At 48.8% G+C, this 24,550-nt stretch overlaps 1 protein-coding gene across 2 annotated transcripts; it reads right to left on the minus strand.

The window, feature by feature from the left end:
* Positions 1-6,859: 6,859 nt before the first annotated feature.
* On the minus strand, positions 6,860-24,501 carry AKAP8 (A-kinase anchoring protein 8). 2 transcript variants are annotated; one of them, XM_005904145.3, is made up of 14 exons: positions 24,417-24,501; positions 21,424-21,462; positions 19,972-20,004; positions 19,186-19,462; positions 18,252-18,735; positions 17,594-17,723; positions 17,304-17,350; positions 16,070-16,103; positions 14,126-14,213; positions 12,082-12,223; positions 11,618-11,711; positions 11,042-11,172; positions 9,789-9,884; positions 6,860-8,141 (listed from the first exon to the last, which is right to left on the minus strand). In XM_005904145.3, exons 1-14 carry the CDS (start codon positions 24,433-24,435, stop codon positions 7,704-7,706), a joined length of 2,052 nt encoding a protein of 683 aa, XP_005904207.1. In that variant the 5' UTR covers positions 24,436-24,501; the 3' UTR covers positions 6,860-7,703. The 2 variants fall into 2 exon arrangements, with proteins under 2 accessions (XP_005904207.1, XP_070229333.1); XM_070373232.1 differs by lacking the exon at positions 24,417-24,501 and adding an exon at positions 23,722-24,325.
* Positions 24,502-24,550: the final 49 nt, after the last annotated feature.

Raw genomic sequence — 24,550 nt, forward strand, 5'->3', positions numbered from 1 at the left:
TTACTTTGCCAACAAAGGTCCATCTAGTCAAGGCTATGGTTTTTCCTGTGGTCATGTATGGATGTGAGAGTTGGACTGTGAAGAAGGCTGAGCGCCGAAGAATTGATGCTTTTGAACTGTGGTGTTGGAGAAGACTCTTGAGAGTCCCTTGGACTGCAAGGAGATCCAACCAGTCCATTCTGAAGGAGATCAGCCCTGGGATTTCTTTGGAAGGAATGATGCTAAAGCTGAAACTCCAGTACTTTGGCCACCTCATGCGAAGAGTTGACTCATTGGAAAAGACTCTGATGCTGTGAGGGATTGGGGCAGGAGGAGAAGGGGACGACAGAGGATGAGATGGCTGGATGGCATCACTGACTCGATGGACGTGAGTCTGAGTGAACTCCGGGAGTTGGTGATGGACAGGGAGGCCTGGTGTGCTGCAATTCATGGGGTCACAAAGAGTCGGACACGACTGAGCGACTGAACTGGACTGAACTGAAGCGACTTCACATGCAGAATAACCAAAACAATCTTGAAAAAGGGGAAGAACATTGAAAGATTCACATTTCCTAATTCCAAATCTTACTATAAATCTACTTAATGGTATTGGCATGAGGATAGATATAAAGAGCAAAAAAATACAGAGTACAGAAATCAATCCATGAAGCTATGGTCAACTTGTTTTTGACAACTGTGTCCAAGATCATTCAATGGGGAAAGATGAATGATCTCTCTCAACAAATGGTGCTGAGAAAACTGGATATCACATGGAATAGAATTTTTGTATATGGTAGGACTACCTCCTTGAGAAGGCAATGGCGACCCACTCCAGTACTCTTGCCTGGAAAATCTCATGGACAGAGGAGCCTGGTAGGCTACAGTCCATGGGGTCGCTAGGAGTCGGACACGACTGAGCAACTTCACTTTGATGCATTGGAGAAGGAAATGGCAACCCACTCCAGTGTTCTTGCCTGGAGAATCCCAGGGATGGGGGAGCCTGGTAGGCTGCCGTCTATGGGGTCGCACAGAGTCAGATATGACTGAAGCAACTTATCGGCAGCATCAGCAAGACCACATCCTACCATATACAAAAATTAACTCAAAATAGATCATAGACTTAAATGTAAGGGCTAAAACCATAAAACTCTTAGAAGAAAACATAGGGGTAAATCTTCACAGCCTTGGAATTGGCAATGATTTACCTATCACACCCAAAGTACAAGCAACAGAGAAAAAAAGATAAATTGGACTGGACCAAAAACCCATGGAAGGGAGCCCAACATCATTTGTCATTAGGAAAATGTAGGTCAAAACCACAGTAAAAGAGTTCCCTGGCAATCCAGTGGTTAGGACACCATGCTTTCACTGCCATGGGCCCAGGTTCAATCCCTGGTCAGGGAACTAAGATCCCATATGCCATACAGTGTCATCAAAAAAAAAAAAAAAAACTCACAGTGAGACACATACCACTTCAAAAGTTATGGTTTTTCCAGTGGTCATGTATGGTTGTAAGAGCTGGACTATAAAGAAAGCTGAGCGCTGAAGAATTGATGCTTTTGAACTGTGTTGGAGAAGACTCTTGAGAGTCCCTTGGACTGCAAGGAGATCCAACCAGTCAATCCTAAAGGAAATCAGCCCTGAATATTCATTGGAGGGACTGATGCTGAAGCTGAAGCTCCAATCAATACTTTGGCCACCTGATGCAAAGAACTGACTCATTTGAAAAGACCCTGATTCTGGGAAAGATTGAAGGTGGGAGGAGAAGGACGGCAGAGGATGAGATGTTTGGATGGTATCACTGACTCAATGGACATGAATTTGTGTAAACTCCGGGAGTTGGTGATGGACAGGGAAGCCTGGCATACTGCAGTCCATGGGGTCACAAAGAGTCAGACATGACTGAGTGACTGAACTGAACTGAAGGATGTAGAGAAAGTGGAACCCTTGCAAATTGCTGATTGGAATGGAAAATGGTACAGCTGCTATGAAAAAATTTGGTGCGTCCTCAAAATTTTAAACATAAGAATTACCATATGATATAGTAATTTCTGTGCTAGGTATATACCCTGCAAAATTGAAAATAGGTACTCAGAGACTTCCCTGGTGGTCCAGTGGTTAAGAATCAGCCTTCCAATGCGGGGACTCAGGTTCCATCCCTGGAGGTGAACTAAGATCCCACATGTGCACATCACAGCTAGAGAGAAACCCATGTGCCTCAACTGCTGAGCCTGCGTGCTCTAGATCCTGTGCTCCACAACTCAAGAAGCCCCCGATTTCCCTAACAAAGACCCCGCAAAGCCCCTCCCTCAAAAAAGGTACTCAATGGATTTCCCTGGCAGTCCAGTCGTTAAGACTGCATGCTTCCAATGCAGGGGGCATGGGTTTAACCCCTCATTAGGTAACTAAGATCCCACATGACACGTGGTGTACATACTCAGTCTCTCAGTCGTGTCCAGCTCTTTGGAACCCCAAGCTTCTCTGTCCATGTAATTTTCCAGGCAAGAATACTGGAGTGGGCCGCCGTTTCCTCCTCCAGGGATCTTCCCGACCCAGGGATTGAACTTGCGTGTCCTGCATTGTCAGGCGGATTCTGGCCACCTGGGGAGCCAGCTGAATAAATGAATACTTCATCCCCTTATATGACTGAATATCTCATCATATATATATACTACAACTGGATAAATAAATGTGGTGTGTCCTTACAATGGGATATTCAGCCATATAAAGGAATGAACTACTGATACAGGCTGCAACATGGAGGAACCTCAAAAACATGAATGCTTACTTAAGAAGCCGACCAGAATTGATAAATGAAGACAGGAAGCAGATGAGTGGTTGTCAGGAGACTAGGGAGGAGGAGTGGGGAGAAACTACTGGTGGATCAGGAGTATCCTTGAAGGGTGAGAGAAATGTCTTGGAACCAGTTATAAGAGATGGTTGCACAACTTTGTGAGTGTGCTAAATACCACTGCACCATCAGCTTTAAAGTGGTTAACAGCCCATTTTGTCCCATGAATTTTACCTCTTGGGGGGGAAAAAACTTAGAAACCACTTTTTTTTTCAACAGTGCCAAGTATTTATTATACAATTTTAAAAAATATTTATTTGGCTGCACTGGGTCTTAGTTGTGGCAGGCAGGATCTTCACTGCAGCATGTAAACACATATAATAGTTCAGGCATGTGGGATCTAGTTCCCTGACTAGGGAACGAACCCTGGCCCTCTACACTGGGAGTGAAGAGTCTTATCCACTGGACCACAAGGCAGGTCCCCTTATGTCACTTAATTTTGATACCAGCCCTGTGAGAATGGACAGATTCCTCCCTACCCCACCACATTATGTTATCCTCCAAGCTGAATTCCAGTTTCTTTCGAATACATATAAAGTATACACTCGACCAGATGGCGTTTTGAGAGGAAGTATATAGACTCTTAAGTCTGATTATAGAAAACCAACTAAACCTCATAGGCCTCAGGGTCCTGGTACAAGATGAAGGAAGTGGCCCAGTTCTAAAAGTCTCTTCTACTTTGTTCTAAAATTCTACTCGAACTCTGTGGTGCCTGTCTAATCACTCCTGGCCTCCTTTTTGGTGAGCCAGGATCACTTTCAGCAGTAGACATGATTTCTTTATGGTCCAAAATCTAAGAGAAGATTTACAAATACTGATTATGTACTCTTGAATGAGCACTTTGGTTATTACATTGTATTTTTTCCTCTTTAGCAACTGTAGTAACTTCATAAAAACCCAATTGGATCACACAGACCCACAGTATTACCTAAAGCTGAAACTATTAATAGGTTGACATTCGTAAGATTATTTTTTTGCTGCCAGCCGTCTACGGGGTCGCACAGAGTCGGACACGACTGAAGCGACTTAGCAGCAGCAGCAGCAGAGAATACATTCTCTAAACTTGTTTTTTGTTGTTGTTGTTTTTAGTTGCAGCATGCAAACTGTTAGTTTGTGGCATATGGAATCTAGTTCCCTGCCTGACCAGGGATCGAACCTGGGCCTCCTGCACTTGGGAGCTTGGAGTCTTAGCCACTCGACCACCAGGGAAGTCCCAAACAGACCTGTGTATTGATCTCAGTATTTCAGATTCCCACATCTTTTTTTTTTTTTGGCTGCATTGGGTCTTAGTTGTGGGTAGTGGGATCTTCGTTGTGGCACAGATTCTCTAGCTGTGGCTTGTGCGCCTGTGGCTCGTGGGCCCCGAAGCACTCAGGCTTAATTGCTCCATGGCATGTGGGATCTTAGTTTCCCCACTACGGATTGAACCCGTGTCCCATGCATGGAAGGTGGATTTTTTTTTAACTAACTTTTAAAATTTTTGGCTGTGCTGGGTCCTCGTTGCTGCACGGACTTTTATCTAGCTGTGACGTGTGGGCTTCTCACTGTGGTGGCTTCTCCTGTTGTGGAGCACAGGCTCTAGGGTCTGCGGGCTTCAGTTAGCTGTGGCTCCCGGGCTCTAGAGCACAGGCTCAATAGATGTGTCACAGAAGCTTAGCTGCTCTGAGGCACTGGGATCTTCCTGGACCAGGGATGGTAGGCAGATTCCTTACCACTGAGCCACCAGGGATGTCACAGTATTCCCACATCTTTAATGTGGGGCCTTAGAAGTTACTTAACTTCCCTCTCAGGTTTCTCCCCTACAGATAAGATATAACTGATAAATATTCGTTTCCAATGAGTGAGCCTGCAACTTATTCCTGTCATCTCAGGCATATTAAGACATCCTTTTGTGCAACCAAGTAATGACTCCCCACCTTGGGGAATGAGGGCCTCATTTAAACCAAAATTTAGGAATAAAATGAACCATGTCATTTCATACTGGGGGTAGGTGGTAAGGGTGGTGGTAAAAAGAACTTAATAGAAATTCAGATTCAATGGCAGGCCTTGTATTAATTTTACAAGAAAAACAAGGGAATTCCCTGGCAGTTCAGAGGTTAGGACGCCATGCTTTGACTGCTCAGGGCACCGGTGACTGCGGAACCAAGATTCCCCAAGTCGCATGGCATGGCCAAAAAAACCTAGTTACATAGTTTTGTTATTCTCTCTCAGACACTTTTGCCTCAAGAAAACAAGCTTCAACGGGCATGCATAACCTGTGACTAAGCCACGTATATGCAGTATTAGTCAGCAAATGCGGAAAACTCAGCAGTGGCCACAGGACTGGAAGAGGTCAGTTTTCATTCCAACCTTAAAGGGCAGTGCCAAAGAATGTTCAGACTACTGTACAATTGTGCTCATTTCACATGCCAGTAAGGTTATGCTCAAAATCCTTCAAGCTAGGCCTCAGCAGTCCGTTCGAGCTTCTGGAACCGAGAACTTCCAGATATACAAGCTGGATTCAGAAAAGGCCTAGGAATCAGAGATCAAATTGCCAACATTTGTTGGATCATAGAGAAAGCAAGGGAATTTCAGAAAAACATCTACTCTGCTTCGTGAACAACACTAAAGCCTTTGTGGATCACAGCAAACTGTGGAAAATTCCTAGAGATGGGAATGCCAGATCACCTTACCTGTCTCCTAAGAAAACTGTATGCAGGTCAAGAAACGACAGAACCGGACGTAACAACTGACTGGTTCCAAATTGGGAAAGGAGTATGACAAGGCTGTGTATTGTCACCCTGCTTATTTAAGTTATATGCAGTGTACATCATGGGAAATGCCAGGCTCAAGCTGGAATCAAGATTGCCAGGAGAAATATCAGCAACCTCAGATATGCAGATGATACCACTCTAATGGCACAAAGTGAAGAGGAACTAGTCTCTTGATAAGGGTGAAAGAGAGTGAAAAAGCTGGCTTAAAACTCAATGTTCAAAAAATGAATATCATGGCATCTAGTCCCATCAGTTCAAGGCAAATAAGATGGGGAAAAAATGTAAACAGTGACAAGTTTTATTTTCTCGGGCTCCAAAATCACTGTGGACAGTGACAGCAGCCATGAAATTAAAAGGCGCTTGCTCCATGGAAGGAAATCTATGACAAACCTAGTGTATTAAAAAGTAGAGACATCACTTTGCCAACAAAGGTCCATACAGTCAAAGCTATGGGTTTTCCAGTAGTCTTATACAGATGTGAGTTAGACTATAAACAAGGCTGAACACCGAAGAATTGATTCTTTCAAACTGTGGTGTTGGAGAAGACTCTCGAGTCCCTTGGACAGCAAGATCAAACCAGTCAATCCTAAAGGAAGTCAACCCTGAAAGTTCCTTGGAAGGGCTGATGCTGAAGCTCCAATACTTTGGCCATCTGATTCGAAGAGCTGACTCATTGGAAAAGACCCTGATCCTGAAAAATTGAAGTAGGGGCTGGAAGAGAATGAGATGGTTAGATAACATTGTTGATTCAATGGACATGAATCTGGGCAAACTCTGGGAGATTGACAGGGGAGCCTGGCATGCTGGAGTCCATAGGGTTGCAAAGTCAGACGCAACTTAGTGACTGAACAAAACAAATGCAGTATTAAGGAATGATTAGTAGAAAAGATTCAGAGGCACCGTTTCTTGCTTACTAAGCAATTTATTTGCTTTTAGTTCTACCATTTGACTTTTTCATAAATACCCATCTCACGTCTCCAATAAGGCTCCTTGAGAGCAGTGCACACACCTAAGTTTTGTCATGAATCAGTTACCACCTGTTGTATACCAGGTGCTCTCTTTTCTATCACCTCTTTTCTAATAACGTCCCGCTGGCCAGTGCCTTCCTAAGTGTGACAGCTCAAAGGCTTACAGGAAAACAGACCCAGCAGTACCATTTCAAAAGGGCGGTTATCTTCCAGTTCTTTTGATTATATGAAAGTGTAACTGTTGCTTACTAACCTTCAACACATGCTAGCTTTTCTTTCTTACAGATTCAGAAACTTCCAAAGGAATATTTATCTAAAATAAAATGTTTATTCACTTTCCACAGATAGGTATCTCTATGGCAATTTATATTGATTTTCCATTCACAAGACATCAAATTTTCTTTTTAAATATATTTAAGTAAAAGTAACTCAATTTAAAGAAAAACAAGAAACCCTGAAGTAATGCAGAGGTGGGTCACAAATGAGGTAAAACATTGCAAAGGTGATTCACCAAGGACTAAAAGTTGGGAAACAATGCCCCAGGCAAAATATCCTCATTCTTGAGGGTAAGTAGGTGTGCTTCCAGTGGTTCACGTGTAAGATTCTTCAGGCCTTTGAGAATTCACTGATGTGACAGAATCAAATCACATGTTACCAAGATTCTGCTGCCTCTTGTGAAGGAGGACCACACACCACACAGTGCACCACAAAAGCAGAGATCAAAAACCGAAGCCAAAGTAAATTCTTGAAACTTTAACAAAAACAGTAAAAGCTTTATAAAGCAAGATACATCCTAGTATTGAACTGCTCCCAGACCAAAAAATAAAAAGGGGTGCATTCAGCCAGTGGCTGTATTTAACAAGCAAAGTATCAGCAAGGTCTAATTATCCAACTTTTATTATTCCAACTATCATGTAAAGAGAGATGTCACAGCCACTTGGGGGAATGTACAACTTTTACAGCCTTCACACCAAGGCAGAAAGCCACACGACTCTTTGAGACAAGCCTGTGAGGTACACTTTTCTGAAGGAAATGGCTGTGTCTCTTTGCCAAAATAATATTCCAGTATCACATACCCTAGTACTACTTACAAACCAAAGGAGAGAGAATAATGCATTATATAACATATCCCTTGAAACAGGGAAAGAAGGATCATTCTGTGGGAACAGCATCTTTGGACTCTGCATCAGTCTGTTCCACTGTGGCTTCTGCAGCAGCTGTGGCTGTCACGGTGCTTTCTGACTCTGCTGCCATGGCCTCCACTTCGACTCCAGCCTCCGCAGCTTCACCTGCAGCTTCTCCGTCAGTGCTGCCCTTCCCGGGCGCCACTCTGCAGGGAGTCTCTGCTTCGGGGTAGGGACTACTGGTGGCTTCGGCCGTGTCTGTGGGGCCGTCCCGTTCGGCCGGTATCTCACCACTTTCTGGAGCAGGAGCATCCTCACCATCCACTGCCCTCACTGCTGCCGTAACCACCTCAGCCAAGACCTGGGCCGCCACCTCCTCAGGGGTCTCCTCCTTATCCTCACTTCCTAAAGGCTCATCTCCTTCTATTTCTGCATCACCAGCTTCACTGGTGAAAGGGTCTTCACCCTGGCCAAGAAGAGGAAACCCAGGTTAGTGCGGTCTAAACAACTGTCCAAACGAGAGACTGAGGCTCAGGCTGCTGGGAGTTCATGTTTTCATGATGGGCAGAGTCAATAAGAGAAACATTTTAAATCACATCAAGTGAGTCCATCCTACACATGCTCAGAAAAAAACATCTCAGAAAAGCTTCATGAGCACTATTTTGCACTTGTTATTCAAGCATACAATGATGAGGAAAGGTTTAAAAAGTCATAGATATTCTTAACCCAATTAAAAAAAAAAAAAAAAAAAACCCAAAACCCCAAACCTCATTTTAACAGGAAGTTCAGGCTTTTTTTTTTTTTTAATGTGGACCATTTTTAAAGTTTTTATTGAATCTAACACAATACTACTTCTCTTTTGTATTTTGATTTTTTGGCCACGTGGCATGTAGGATCTTAGTTCTCTGACCTGGGATCAAACTAGCATCCCTTGCACTGGAAGGCATATTCTTCATCACTGGACCACAAGGAAAAGTCCCAAGGCTCTTTCTAAAGTTTCATTTAAGCACACAGCCCAGGCATGAAGGTTACCCCCATTTTACAGTGAAGAAAATGAGACTTACTAAACAATACCACTAGCAGATCAGAAAATGTTTTAAAATACAGTGTTTAGGACTTTCCTGGCAGTCCAGTGGTTAAGACTCCTAGCTTCCACTACAGGGGACGTGCGTTCGATCCCTGGTTGGGGAAACTAAGATCCCACATACCAAAAAAATAATGGTGTGTAGGGAGTTCCCTGGTGGCCTCACGCTTAGGATTCTGAGCTTTCACTGCCACGGCCTGGATTCACTCCTGGTCAGGGAACTGAGATTCCAGAAGCTATGAGGTAGGGCCAAAACGAAACCAAGTATTTAGAAGCTTGAGTTAACAGCTGACTCCAGTAACTTTAAGTCTGTCTAAGCCTCAAGGTAAAACACTGACCAGTCCTGGTTCTTACACTGGTTGTTTAAATTCTATCCCTTTACGGATGAAATGAATCTTCAAATACTGAAGCAATTAATAACTGAGAGGAGGGCAAACACGTCCTAGTCAGGTTATGCTGAATCTTAACTGCCAGCCCCAAACGTTGAAGTCGTGGGTCTGAGCACTTAGCAAAATGGGCTTCCGAAGGAGGAACCAGAGACTCTTCCAACCAGACTCCTCTCCAGGGTATCCTCCTTGGGATTTTTTTTTTATTACTCTGCTCCTGATACCATGGCACTGCTAGCTCTTCCCTCTTCCTTGTTCCCCATCTTACGGTTGTCTCTGCTAGCAAAAATATGTTTTAGCATCTACATGAAGAATTATCATCTACTTCGTTTTTTTGTTTTGTTGTAAGCATTTCACCATCATTTGGGTTGCTATTTTATGGAGAGACAGTCATGGTGATAGTCAGCACTACTGCACAGATTAATCAAGCAGGACCATTTCCCAGAGTTCCCAGACAAGCAGTGAGTCTCAGGGAATGCACAGTTGTGGAATCTCCAAGCCTGATACATTCCAACATCTCTCAATTCTTCAAAAGACTCAGAAATGCTAAACACTGCACTTTGGATAGAATTCCAAACCCAGAGAGTTAGTTCATCCTCCATTTCCAAAGCTTTTCCCATCTACTGGACTCTGAAGCACAAACCTTGAGGTATTTTTCCAGCATCTTCACTATATGTCTGTTGTTCAAAACACTCTTAGCCACATGGAGACTTGTTTTCTTGAACTGTTCAGCAGCCAACTACAAAGGGAATCAAACATGAGTTTTTAAAAATGGTGTGCACAGAGCAGCGAGAGAATAAACCAGCCTGGGTACACTGAGTTGTTCTGAGATTCGTCCTATGCAACTAAAATCTTTCTTCAGTATGGCAAGTCCCCAAGTGCTGGACTCCAATAATAAAAGCAAGCAAGCACTGGAGAAGAATCAGAACTGAGTCTGTGAAATAGTGGGGATAAGTCTGAGACCTTAAAAAGCGCAGGCACACCACTGATGTCCAAGTACCACACGTACAAGCAAGGAAGAAATAAAAACATTTACAGATCAGAAGCTATGTGGACTCAGTAGGGGAGAAGGCCAAGCTTTTTCTTTTCAGTTTTCTGAGTTATTCTGACTTTACAAGTAAATTCTATAGGAAAAGTCTGAATGCTGCAAACATTTGACTGTTTTAGAGCCTAACTCAGATGATAATCCCTTGTTTGTACAGTGGTTTTTGTCTGGTCTTTAGTAATACCAGGAGATGATGGGCAGCCAGGTAGCTCCAATCTGGTAGTCAGGTAAACTAACCACAAAGATGCTAAACCAGGGCTTGGCAAGCTAGAGCCTGCAGGCCAGATGCGGCCACACCCATTCCCTTTACTTAAGGCCTGTGGCCATTTCTGCCCATTAGCCACAGACTTGAGGATTAACAAGTTAAGGCAGGGACCTGATGGCTGGCAAAGCTAAAAATATTTACAGTTTGACCCTTTATTTAAAAACAACAACAACAACCTGCCAATACTCTGGCATTTAGCCTCAGGCCCCATCAGCTAGTAAGGATCAAACCAATCCCTGACCCTGAGTCCTCCAGACCATTCTGCTCTGAGTGGTCCTCAGCCTCAGCTTGTAAGAAATCCAGTTTTTCAGCAACTGGGGAATTTACTCATGTGACTTACAGGGAATATTCTCAACCTGGGAAAATTTCCAGCTACTGTGTTTAGTCAATCTTAAGCAACACATTTTCCTCACATTTTAATAGAAACTGGGGTGCATGTTACAATCACTTCATGAAATGATGGACTTGATGGAATATGGCAAAAGCCCCTAAAGATGTTCACTTCCACATGAGACACACAAAGTTCTGAACCCCTCGCACTACAGCCAGGACTGCTTGCCCCACCCCACACCAGGGGGGCACTCACCCGGCGATTGTGATTGTGGTCAACAGAGTGCAGGTGCCGCTGGAGGAGCTGGGGCTGCGCCGGGATCAGCATGTCACAGGCCAGGCAGTGAGCAGCCTCTATTTTCTTGAAGAAGTGCTCCTGGCCAATCCCTGTTGACAACACCCCAGTCTTGTGGGATTTGGGTCGGCATCCAAGTGATGCTTCTCTCCCACTCACTCCCCATCAGGGCTCACATTTTCTCCCCATGGCCCTAAGGATTTAGTAAGGCCAGAATCTGAGACACGCATGACCTGCCCTCCAGCAGGTGCATGGAGACAGAACACAAGGCCTCCGCACCTGGGAACTTTATTTTTAACTTTTCTCATCCTTCGGTCCTTTCTCTTCATGCTAAGGAGGAAAAACATCAGAGTGCTTAAATAGCACCCCAATAAGCTGCCTGTAGAGCTGTCATCTACCTTAGGCCACACATGAAGGTCTCCTTCCCCTGGTAAGCGCCCCTCCCATTTGTCTTCACTTTGTCACATTTTCAGCCACTCTGACCTGGGCTCTGTGATCTGGACTAACACCCACCCTCCACCTCAGATCGTAACTCACCTTTGAAAGGATCTGGTTTTGGTTTTGTACTTTCCTTCTCCATCAGTTCCTGACGCCGTTTCTCAATTTTCTTATTCCTGTTTATAATGTATTCCTAGAGAGGTTGGGAGTGAATGAGGGGAGAATGAAATGAGGGGAGATGGCGCATGTGGGTATTTTTTTCAACTGTACCAGCGGCAGCTCACCAAGGGTGGCTGCCAAGCCCACGGTGGGTGGTGACAGCCTTATCTCAGCTGTCTTATCTTATCTCAGGATTGGAAGACAGCCATCAGAGCAGCTCCATGGGCAGAATTAATGCAAACTACAATGAGTGGAGCTCTCACTGTCCTTCTGCCTCAGGGACCTGCACACTGCTATTCTGGAAAAAGAAGTCTGGACCTAGTTTAGGCTTCCCTTCTCCGCCGGGGATTCAACACCTGCAGGATCACTGGGACACGCCGTGATGGAGGCTGAGTGTGATTTACCTGGAGGAATTCCACCGTCTTGTCAGGCAGCTTGGTACTTATAAAGCGCAGTGTCTCTTTGTGAAACTTGCTTTGCAAATGCTTCTGGATTTCTTCATCTTCAAAGCTACGGAACTTGCACACGGAACACGCAAACTGAATCCTGGAGAAGGAAGACAAAACGAAAAGCAGTGTTGGAGATAACCAGCTTATCTCTGCATCAGAGTAACAGTTACTCCAAGCTTCTCCATATTAAGAATCAGAGTACAAAGAAAAAAAAAAAAAGAATCAGAGTACAACCTTGCAAGTATTTCAGGAAAATGATTACTGTAGCACTTTACTACCATACCACTTTTTTTGGCCCAAAGAGGTGGAGACTTTTCAGAACTGTGGATTCCCTAAGTCTCTAGCCCATTGCTCTGAGGACCTAGAACCCAACTCCATAGCTTCTCAGATGTTTCTTTCTGCAGCCACTTGGAAGATACAAGACAACTGACCCCATTTAGTACCACAGAATTCCTGATGATCTCACAAAATTCAAAACTCACATGATCTCAGTTCTCCAATGGGACTCAACGGAAGGACACATGATACCTAAGGATGAAAACTGAGGTTTCTTCGTTGTGTGCTTTCAAAATCTCACCAGATACATACATGCCGTATGACAAGGGGAGAGCACCCTACAGACAGACTCCCAAACACCCAGAGCTGGGTGTTGCTTCCCTCAGCTCTGCTCCTCATGGGTCTAAGAGCAGAGGCCCTGTGCCACTCAGGAATCCTCCTCTGCCAAATCAGAGTTCTGCTGGACAAGTGCCACAAGACACCCTTGCCTTTGCAGATACCCCCGAAAGAGGAGTGAAGAGGAAAATCTCCTGGGTCCTGTGTGCACAACTGTCAGGAAGCCACCAAATAAATACAGGGTTCCCGGTTCTCTGCTGCATCTTGACCTCCCCTGTGACAGCTTCTCCAATTTTTTTGAGGATCATTAGTCACTAAGGCAGTCTAAGTGAAAGTCGCTCAGTCGTGTCTGACTGTTTGCGACCCCATGGACTGTCCCTGGAATTCTCCAGGCCAGAATACTGGAGTGGGTAGTCTTTCCCTCTCCAGGGGATCTTCCCAACCCAGGCATCAAACCCAGGTCTCCTGCATTGTGGGCGGATTCTTTACCAGCTGAGCCACAAGGGAAGTCCAGGCAGTCTAAAGATTCCTTTAAAATTAATCTCAGTTCCCATGTGGCATGAAAACAGATCTAGAATGACTGTCATTTTTATTCATCTGTTTAAAGATACGATTTCAGTGAATTCTGCAATACTTGGAACTCCTCCTTCCCCGCTTTCCAGCCTCTACTGTTTGTTCTTTTGCTAAGTGTTACTTGCACAGGAAAACCATTATCCCCATTTGAGCCTTAAGGGCAAGGATTTCCTCTCAAGTCTTCAAGAGAACCTGCGCACAGGGAAGTAGCCAGCTTGGTCAAGGCCTCATCAACCATGTACTCCAGTGGTTTATGAGGAGAGGTGCAGTGTGCTCATACCAATGCCCTTTGCGGTTTGCACTGCTGCTTTTAAATCTTGAAGTTTGACTTCTATACATGTCAAACTCCACAAGTGGTTTGGATTTACATGGACAAGGCACCCAGAACACCTTGGCAGCTTGGCTAAATACACTTCACCTGTCTGGGATGACAGCCAAGAGACAAGGGAACTCCTCACAGGCCTGCAGGAGGGCAAGCAACACCAACAAGGATAAGACTCAGTATGTTTCCCAAGTTTTGTCTCCCATTGACCTGATGACAAGGCTTTCCTGACACATACTCAGAGTCAGATGGTAGGCTGCTGGACTGGAAAAGCAAGATAGGGAAGGACACAGACAGCAGGTGGGCCGTAGTATGAGTGGGGTGGGCAGGCCGTGTCTCCCCAGCTCATCCCAACCTTATCAGGCCCTGAGGGGTGGGTGGGGGGGTTGGAAATGAGGTGATGAGGCCCCTCACCCCCAACACTACGGAGTGAAGACAGATGCGCTCAGGAGAGCCTTGACTATGCTCACCTCATCTGCCTCACCTCCTCACCTGTCAGCTGCTCGGTCTCGCATCCTGTCTCTCCTCCTCTGCTTTTCCCTTCTCTTCTTCACTTCATCGTCTTCGTCGTCCTTCTCTCCTGCAACAGAGAAGTCCCTTCCAGACCCTCTGAGGAGCCTGTAGAGGTGCTGAGCACCAGGGCTTTGACGGGGGCCACAGCTGTGCCACCATACCCCATGCCCTGCTGTGCCCTCCACGCATGGCAGGGTCAGGACACCCTGAGGCAGCAAGGGGCTGTCAAAGGCTCCCAAAAGGAGTGGGCCTTTGATGAGAACCCTGAGCAGTTCCCAGGGGAGTCACATCACTCCCCGCCAGGGCCTGATAAGGTTGGGATGGGCCAGGGACACGGCCCGCCCACCCCACTCACACTACGGCCCACTTGCTCTGTCCTTCCCTATGTTGCTTTTCCAGTCCAGCACCCTACCATTGGGTCTTCTCCCAATGTTACTTAAGGAGACAGAAGCGATTCTCCCCAGGCAGCAGCTGGACGGCTTCAGAGAGTGACGCCAGCCACTCTGCCGCCCTCTGTCCCGCTGCCAGGTGGGCTATGACAGCCGTCCTGCCAGCCTCCTCTGAGCTAGGGCCTCAGCAGGTCTGACAATCCCTGCTGGCCCAGACTCTACCTCCCACTCACAAGAAACCATCAATCTCTGGCTTTCCCAGCGATATGCAGGAAGCAATCCCAGAAATAAAAATGGGAAGAGACCAAACGGTCCTCCGTCCACCCCATGGGGCCAGCGCGGGAGCTCCGGAGAGAGCCGTGCAGCCCAGAGGTGCAGCCTGGGCCAGGCTGCCTCACCGTGGCTCAGGGCCAGGGCCGGACGCTGAAACAAGGTTGGATAAGCATCTGAACTGTAACCCCTACCCCTGATGCCAGTCACGAGACTGTCCCACGAAGATGGCGACCGGCGTGCGCTGCTCAGAAGCCTCTCAAAAGGGCGTGTGGGATTTTTGGCAAGAGATCACTGCCTGAAACTATTACTGCTGTTTAATAGCAAAGTCATCCCGGGTAGGCAGCAGGACCTGTGCGCAATAAACATGTCACCTTTGCTTTAGCATTTACCCCGCTGCACGAGCCGCTAAATGCTCTGTGGTCCCATGCTATGGATGTAATCGCTTCAATAAACAGGGCAGGAGGACCTCAGAGGGTTGGCTAAACCTGAACATGTAAGAGAAGGAGCATCTAAGTCAGGGCCTTCATAATTAATGGGAGCAGCCTGTGCGAAACCAGCTATGGACATACCCACAGGAACAGGAGAGAAACAAGTGGCTGCCTCTCCACACCCCTCCTAAAGGGCTCAACGTTCCTCTGTTCTTGCCACTCATTTGTGACTCTTAAGTCTCTCACACTGGAACTGCTGGGGCCTGCTGAGCAGTGCCTGCCTCTGGAGGATCCAGGCCCCCCACCCCCTGCGCCCCTCCCAGGCAGGCATCTGATCTCTGCCCCACACTGTGCCAGTGTCCCCACCACAGAGGCCAGAAGCACGGCCCTGGCCTGGCAAGCAAGGGAGCTGTGGACAGAATGAAGCCCAGGAGCAAACAGTACAGGGACCTGCACTGGCCAAAGGGGGAACAGAGAAGACAGGCTGGAGGGTGCCTTTTCTCTTCTCTCTTGCATTTCTGAGACTCTCTCCTCCCTACCATTTCAAGCTACTGCAGATACCCAGCGATGAGTTCCCCCTGCCTCCAGGGCCTGCATTGAGTGAGGCAAACAGACCCATTTCCAGCAAGTGTTGCTGCAAACACCAAGGCAAAGCCTCAGAGTGAGTGGCAAGGCCAAGGCCCACCTGGCAGCCACGGCCCCTCTTCTGCCCTGAGTCTCCAGCCCCTCCTCCAACCTTGCTCAGAAGCCCAGCTCAGCTGGGTATCAGGCAGTGAGTACAGGGCAGCTGGGCAGACACAAGAAAGCTCAAAGGGATGCTGGGGGATGCCTACCTCTCTGTCTCCCGGAGTCAAAGGATTCGTCCTCCTGAAAAAGGGCACAAAGGCACACTGTGAGGTGGAATTTTTAGAGCTCTCCACAAGCAGCCAAGCCCCCTGCCACCAGGAACACAGCCACAGCACGTCAGGACAAGTCCCAGGGCCACGGGACGGGGCCTGAGCGTCCTGCCACTAGTCCTGCTTGCCTTCTGAGGCTCTGTGCTAACAACTAACTTGCTTTTTTTAAATTAAAGACACAGACTAGCTTTCAGTTCTTTCTAAATCTAGAGAACTGCTGCTGCTGCTGCTACAGGCGTGTCCGCCTCTGTGTGACCCCGTGGACGGCAGCCCACCAGGCTCCTACCTCTGGCAAATGCACACCTCTGCACATGGGATACCCAAAGTGCATCCATCAACAATGTCGAGAAACCCCGATTTGTAGAAAAAGCTAGTCCTAGCACTCTTTCCTGAAAATGGGCTTTATGACATTTCCCAGCTACGTTTACATCTACCAAAAATGATAACGAGTCAGGTATAGATAAAAACTCATATAACTGAACCCAGTTCTTAGACATCAAGCTGATATACAGATCTATCAGCAGGTATACAGAAATTCCCAGACTCAACATCTAAACAATCTAGACAAGGGACAAGCAAGACAATCAGAGGAGCTGAAAAGTCACTGTACCCAGGGCCTTCCTCCCCGCCCCTAACCTCATCTGATCATCAGAAGCCCCGGGATGAAGCTTCACACGCCCAGATTTCCTGTCCTGCCCCAGACTTGGATTAGAGTTTGCAGGAGGCAGCAAAGGCTTGCACCCCAGGTACTTGTGCCTGGTCCTGGCTAAGAGCCAGCCTCTGACACCCATCTCCCATGACTGGTTTTAAGAGCTGAAGGACAGGGATACAACTCAGCACCAGCATACAGCTGGTAAGTAAATGAGTCTTCAGTGCCTATTTGAAAGCCTCAGCCTACGTGGCCACTGCAGTTACCACGTGGCAGCCAGGCACATCACTGTGAGGACCTAGGAATGGCTGGGGAGAGGGCTGGGAACGTTTTCAGGAAAACAAGGATTGTTTCAAGTGGAAAACTCTCAGAAACCGAGCTGCAAGTCTGATTATTAAATTGACTCATAAGGTGGAGTTGAATCTACCACAGCAGCTGTTCCTGCCTCTCTGTGAGGAAGACACTAAAGGAAGAAATCCCACACTAGAGACACTGGAGGTTGATCGGTAAAGGCGAACTTACACCCCTGAATTCTTCATCTCCTGATCGGAAGTCACCAGCTCCATCATCTACCAAACACAAAGGAATAAAGAAAGTCAGCCCCTGGCAGTGGGCCCACTCCCTGTTTTCACTTCCCAAACTCACTGTCCAGAGTGACTGTGCTCATCCTGACTACAGTGGGGACTGTGGCACTTCGAGTGACACATGTCATTGAGTTCCCCTGTGTGCGCTGTCCAGACAGGCAGGCAGAACACCAAACATGCAGCTGACCCATCTTATACCCACCCTGGCCTACTGGCCCCAGGGCATACCATTTTCAGAAAAATCTCCCTCACTGTCAGCTCGAGCTTGTTTGGTGTCAGGCTCGTCATAAATCTGCAGCTGCTTCCGTTTCCTGCCCAAGCTTTCTGGGCCACAGCGATTGAACCCTCTCCGCCGAGGCTACAAAGAGAAGCACACTCCCATGTATTGCTTACTCTGATGGTCCCCATTTGTCCCCAGAGCAATGAAGAACAAAGGGATTGTCAGGTCAGAGAACAAGGGCAAAAAAGGTCTTTCAGAAAGCAAAGGAAGACACCATAGTTGGAACCTCTCCCACCCTCACCCCCCCGCCGAAACACAAAAACTTTATGCTGAGTGAAAGAAGCTGGACACAAAAGGCCACGTATTACATGACTGCCTTCATATGAAACGTCCAGAAGGACATCTAGAGAGACAAAAGCTAGATTAACTGTTGCCATGCATTGAGGGAGAGAAGAGGAAACGACAGGTTTCTTTCTGGGATGATGGAAACACTCTTAATTACATAATAGTGAAAAGTGAAGGTTGCACAACTCTGCACATTTTCACTAGAAGTTGAACTGCACTTTAAAAAAGTGACATAAGGTCTCGGAAGATCTCTAAAATACTTTAAAGATAAACATATAAAAAAACACAAACAAGGCAGGTTAGAGCTTGGCAAAGGCTTACCTGATCTCTTATCCGGGTCTGTGACCGGCCACATCCATAGGGCACAGAGTTGTCATAACCACCTGCCCCCTGCATGCCCATCATGCCAAAGTCAGGGGCCATGGACTGGGAGAAGAGGGAAGGTGGGGGCCTGCTGGGGGAGGGGCCTCCAAGGCCCCGCCCACCCACATAGTTCATCTCCGTCCACGGAGTAGAAAGAGGCTCAGAGGCAGCTGCAGGTGGCATGAAGGGGTCACTGCGCATAAATGTGCTGGGGTTGCTCCGGTCCTGGAAGCGGCCCTGGCCGCGGCCCCGCATGAAGCCATCGAGGGAGCCCCGCTCACGGGTTGGGTCCCGGCAGTCACTGTACTGACCACCAAAGCCACCATTGCGGTTGGGCCCCAGGTCAAAGTCATAGTCGTAGCTGTAGCTGGGGCGGTAGGGATTGTGCTCAGGCAGGCAAGGCCTGGAATCATAGGACTCAAACGACTGGAAGCGAAAGGAGCTGCAAAGAAAGCACAACCCATCACCACACTGTCCAGGCACGATCTCAACGCCTCCTGCAAAGCACACCTCCCTACATTCAGAGCAGCAAAACCAAACTGCCATGCACCCCTCTGAGATGCTCACAAAGTAAAACATACTGAATCCCTCTGAAACACCACTGAACAAGGGGAGTGAAACCCTGGCCGCAGGAACAGGGAGAAGATGCTGGGTGCCTGATGCAGAAGTAAGGGGTCTTACATAGTTGAGCTAACGGGCATGCCCTAAGGCCCACCACCCAGGAAACCAGCAAGTCCTACCAAATGCCTCTGCCCCAACAAAGGCTCAACTTATCTGCCCTACACTGAGGAGGGAGCTGGGGAAGAGCCCTCCCAGGACGAGCAGGTGCCCACTCCCTCTATACAAAGCGGGGCACGTGGGACCCCCGGGAAGGACTCAGGTCTATAATCACCTCTCCCGGTCCTGCATGCCCTCCCCACCGCTGCTGCTCCCGCCCCTTCCTCCTTCCTTGGACATCATGTCCAAACGCTGGTTGATCTTGGCGATGAGGGAGTCAGAACTGTCAGTGCATGGTTCTGGGCCGTAAGAAGCCATGTGCATGGCAGGGCCCCCAGGCGCCAGGCCGTCGCTGGCCTTGGTGGCCTCCCATGAGGCTGGGCCGTAGCTGTAAGTTGCTCCTGTGGTGACGCTGGTGTTCTGGGCACCATAGTAATTGTAGTTTTCATAACCTGATGGAGGGAGGAAGAGCTAAGTCAGATCTCAGCAGCTACAAGACCAGTCCCTGGGGGACAAGTCAGGCAAGGAGCACCCACTGCCTGTGAAGAAGGAAAAGGGTCCTGGGATCAAGGGCTGCTGCCCCTGCCCCAGCACTGCACACGTCACCTGCCAACAGGCGGCAGGAGGGCACGGCCTCAACTCTGAGCAGTGGGTTTTTTATACCGAATCATAGGACTTGCTTCTCATCCAAAGCCAGAGAGCCCAGGAGCTGGCAGTTGGAAGACTGATGGACCCACCAAAGAGCAGACCACCACCACAACCCTCCCTACCCGCTACCTCCAGTAAACTCCCTCGGAGGCCTGCCCCCAGCACTCCCCCATATCTCAGATCCAGTCTGCTGAGCCTTCAGGACAACTGTGAGCACACCAAGGATGGGAGATGGGGGTCCCTGCACCCCAGCCCCTCTAGGTAGCTGGTCAGAGGCCTACTTACCCACCCACAGACCCCTAGAAGGGCTTACCTTGCCAGCTGGCCACACCAGTTCCATATGTACCTTAAATTAGAAGAAACAAAAACATACAAGATGTCGGTTTACAAAACGAAGGCATGTAAGACCTAGTTCCACACCCCAACCCCAGCCCCAGCCCAGACACTGAAGGACGGTTGTCACCTCACTCCACCATCCACAGGGCCAGAGCCGGGGGTGGCTAGGTCAGTGCTGCAAGGAGGCCCCCTTGGTTGCCCACTGAGGTCAGGAAAGGTGCGGTCCACTAGCTGTAAAACTCACTTCCTACAGAAATGCTCAGCTAAGCATAACCAGGGCATCTCTCCTAAGTAAGCTGTCCTTTAGGGCAACAGAAAGGACACTACAGTCTTTTCCCAGGAAGCTTGTCCAGCGTGGGCCAGCAGCGAAGAGGCTGCCAGGCCAGGTCCCCAGGCAGAGCTGTTCTAAAGTGCCAGTTTTCACCCGGCGCCAGATCTAAGGCACCGCCAACAGCATGGAGTGCACTGGTGGAGAATCATGTCCCCAGCTCAACTGAGCAGGGACATTGTGTGCCTGAGCAACACAGAAGGCCTCCTGCTGGGAAACTAGGTGATGGGTGGAAAAGCGACTCAAAAGCGACCCTGCTGCCAGTGGGGCAAGGGCCAAGTCCCAGGCTCAGAAAACAAAGGAAACCTTCAACCAATCCCCTGGAACAAATGCTGGCAAAAAGCAGAAAACCTGGCCCACCAGAGAGCACATTCTAGTTCTTCAAACACACTAAGTACCATGATGAGGACTCCTGAGCAGCGTCCATGGACGGGCCCAGGGCCAAATCTAGTCCACAGCCCTGTTTTTGTAGGGCCCACAAGCTAAGAATGGGTTTTATGTTTTTAAACGAATACTCCATAAAATGCAAACTCTGACAAAGGACACATTTTCATATCTGTCAAAACTCACAAAACTGTGTAACAGAGTAAAAACTCATGTGAACTATAGACCATACATTGTATGAACACTGGCTTATAAACTGTAACACATTCTGCTAACTATAATAATTAGGGGAATTGTGCCTGGGTCGAAGATAGGCTGTGGGTGCGCATATGAAGTTCTATGTACTATCTGATCAATCCCATTAAGTCTACAACTACTGAAAAGTATTATTTATAAAAATCTTTGGTTATACCCTCAACTATTGACTTAAGATAGAACAACAGAAATTGTTAAAATAAAGACTGTTCGATGACATAATGGAAATCACATGGCATGCAAATCTCAGTGTCTTTATGTGAACATTACTGGCACAGAGTCCTACCTTCTTGTTTATAAACTGTCTATGGTGGCTTCTACACTGTAGAGACCATGTAGCCTGCAAAGTCAAAAAATTTACTATCTGGCCCTTTACAAAAAAGGCTTCCTGGTTCCAGCTATGTTCATGCTAGTGCTGGCGGGGGGTAGCCCATGCCTCCCTGACAAGCAGGTCTCACTTACCCTGGGTGTTGGTAGGTCCAGCACTCCACGCCCCATAACCTGTGAACATATTTGTGAGTTACAGTCATACTTGTCACACCAGAGAACAAGTGCTTCTGAGGAGCATAAAGGAATCTCCTTGAAGGGGATGAGTGCCAGCCTTACAAGAAGGCAGCACAACCACAACAATGCCCCCCAAGTCATCCCACAGCTGGCTTTTGCATTATCACACTCCACCTGCCTGAGGTCAAAGCAGAAAAAAGAGGAGGAGGATGGGCCTCCGCGCCAGTTTGGTCCATCGCCTGCTGAGGGACCTTGACCTAAGCCTCAACCCACAACTGAGGAAGACACAGGACTAGCTACCAGCTCACTCACCATTAGGACATAGTCCCCACCCCCAGCCCCTCCAGCAGCCGTAAGAACCTCATAACTGGGAACAAACTTTGATTATCTGGAGCCAACAGCTGTGCCTCTATAGGCCTTGCTTCTTTTGACTCTGAACTCTCCAATGCTCTCCTGGGCCTTGAAGTCCCAGGGCTTCAGCCTGGTCCTGAGGCATCAGATGGCATTCCTCTCTGGTGGCTCCCCCGGCCCCTCCGGACACTCCCATGACAGCATCTATCTGGTCCCTCTTCATCTGTGTCTCCAGCCTGGCACTGAGCTGGGCACAGGTAACCATTCACACCTGCTAAATGACTTCAACTCTGCAAAGCCTCCTCTCTCTCAAATACCTCCCTTCTCTCCTACCAGGACTGGAGTTGCTGCTGCTACTGCTAAGTCACTTCAGTCGTGTCTGACTCTGTGCGACCCCATAGAAGGCAGCCCACCAGGTTCCCCTGTCCCCGGGATTCTCCAGGCAAGAACAATGGAGTGGGTTGCCATTTCCTTCTCCAATGCATGAAAGTGAAAAGTGAAAGTGAAGTCGCTCAGTCATGTCCGACTCTTAGCGACCCCATGGACTGCAGCCCACCAGGCTCCTCCGTCCATGGGATTTTCCAGCAAGAGTACTGGAGTAGGGTGCCATTGCCTTCTCCGACCAGGACTGGAGTAGGAAATGGCAACTCATGCCGGTACTCTTGCCTGGAAAATCCCATGGACAGAAAAGTCTCGTGGATTGCAGTGCATGGGGTTGCAAGAGTTGGACGTCAGTTAGCGACTGAGCACGAATGTTCTTACCAAGACAATCCAAACCATTAGATGAATGCCTACTGTATGCCCACACGAGACTGACACTCAGCTGGTGATCCCAGAATGCCATTCAGAGGGAGGTAGGGAGCTAAGGCTCAGATGTTATGGGACTTGAACTGAAGTCACCCTGCTGAAGGTTATCTCCGGTCACACAGATTTCCACGTCTATGCAGCAGAAAAGCAGACTAGTGATTCTAACAGCAACTGACCAATTCTGTGGCACTGGTCTAACTAAGAAGCATAAACCGTTCACATAACCTCAAGACCCTTGAAATAGGTACTGTTCACTCTGTTGTACACAGGGGTTCCAGAGTATAAGTCACTTGCCCAAGAACATGTTAAGGAGCAGGAAGAGGAGGACCTGGACCCCGATCGAGGTGCCTCCGCTGGCCAAGGAGCAACTCTTAAACTGCAACAAGTCTTAAGAAATAAACAACTCTAGGTGGAAAAGCTACAGATTCTGGGAGGCCGTTGCACTTAAACCGAGCCTGAAAAGGTTTTTTGGTAGGTAGGAAGGGGAGCAGGGTGTAACCCCTCTAAGCTATGAGCACAGGTAAGGCAGGATTATTACTAGCTGAAAAGTCTGGTTAGGGAAGCAGGCAAAGAATGGTGAGATCCAGTCAGACTGCAGAAAAGACCGGAGAACCAGGCTGAACCACTCAACGACCTTGGAGCCACCCAAGCACACCAGGACACCAGGACCTTTCTGCTTCTCTGCAATTTCAGCTGCTGGCCTCCTGCTAATGCTGCCCTTTCAAAACACGCGCCTTCCCTGAAGCAGCCAAGATCTGATCGCCCGTGTCTGAACCTCACAAGCCCGGACAGAGATCCGCGCCGGGTCAAGCCCAGTCCTGCATATTCCAACTGTTCCCTGCAGGTAAACGCGGCTTCCAGCACGCAGCAAAGGCCTCCTAGGAGGCTCAGATTCCAGAGACAGAGCAGGTCGCTCGAGGTCCGTCCTGCCGCAGACCCTGAAATCCAAGTGGGTAAAGGGCACTTTCCACCTCACACAACCCCTCTGGCGTCTCCAGGCCACCACAGAAGACAACCTTTAGGAGAACCACCGTCTGTCACGACCCCAGAGCACAACGAGTTTCCAGGCTTTGATCAAGAAGGTACCCCGCATCTGACCCTCAGTATCTTGTCCCAGATGTGCTTGAGCCAGGTCCGCGACAGGCGCCCAGTGAGGCTAATCACTGCAGAGGCTGCACTAGGTCCCGCTGTCTGCACCGCCCGGCTGGCGGCAAGGGGTCGGAATCTGCGCAGCCCACACGGCCTTCGGGATCAGCGCCCCAGGCCTCCTGTGCCGTACGGAGGCCCCAGCCAACCCCGCAGGTTCCCAGACAGGCAGGCACGACAGCCCTGGAAGAGGCAGCGGTCTCGTCTCGGTCCCAAGCCACAGATCCCGTGCCCCACGAGTCCCGTCATAGCTCCGCCTCCCGGCGCCGCCATTTTGTGGCGTCTTCCAAAAGGGACACCGGGCCTGCGAGCGGCGGGGTTCGGCAGGGCCCGGCCGACCCAGCCGGGGCTGAAAAACTGAAACGACCCCGACTGCCTGAAGCGCCCCCCGAAGTCCGCCCCAGCGTCGGCTCGCCGAACTCGGCCAACGTCCTCAGGCCCCGTCGGCCAATCGCACGCAGCGCCCCGGGAACGACAGGGCCGAGGTCCAATGAGCTGCGCGCGCGCGTCCCGGCCGCCTCTCCGCAAAACCAAACTGCGGTAACCGCGCTCGGGTGTAGTCTCCGGCCCGCGGCCCCCTGCACCGCGTCGGAACTGTGCCCGGACACTACCTTCCCGCCCCACCCCGCAGAGTCGCCCACACCAACCTCCGTAGCCCTGATCCATGTCTTCAGCTCCGCCCGCCAAGCAGCTCCTTTTTCTAGGCTACCACAGGACGCATGCGCTCAACGCACTTCCCGCCGTCCTCTACTGGTAGACCACGCGCATACGTCACCCCTGT

Source organism: Bos mutus, chromosome 7 (assembly GCF_027580195.1).
Source record: "Bos mutus isolate GX-2022 chromosome 7, NWIPB_WYAK_1.1, whole genome shotgun sequence".
Lineage (NCBI taxonomy): Eukaryota > Metazoa > Chordata > Mammalia > Artiodactyla > Bovidae > Bos > Bos mutus.

Bases quoted from the DNA above. Each gene is read 5' to 3' on its own strand.
- AKAP8 (XM_005904145.3), bottom strand. The intron at 19,463-19,971 runs GTAAGCCCTTCT...TCCCTCCATCAG, and splicing joins TGGTGTGGCCAGCTGGCAAG to GTTATGAAAACTACAATTAC. The intron at 8,142-9,788 runs GTTTGTGCTTCA...CTTCTTGGCCAG, and splicing joins TGCTGGAAAAATACCTCAAG to GGTGAAGACCCTTTCACCAG.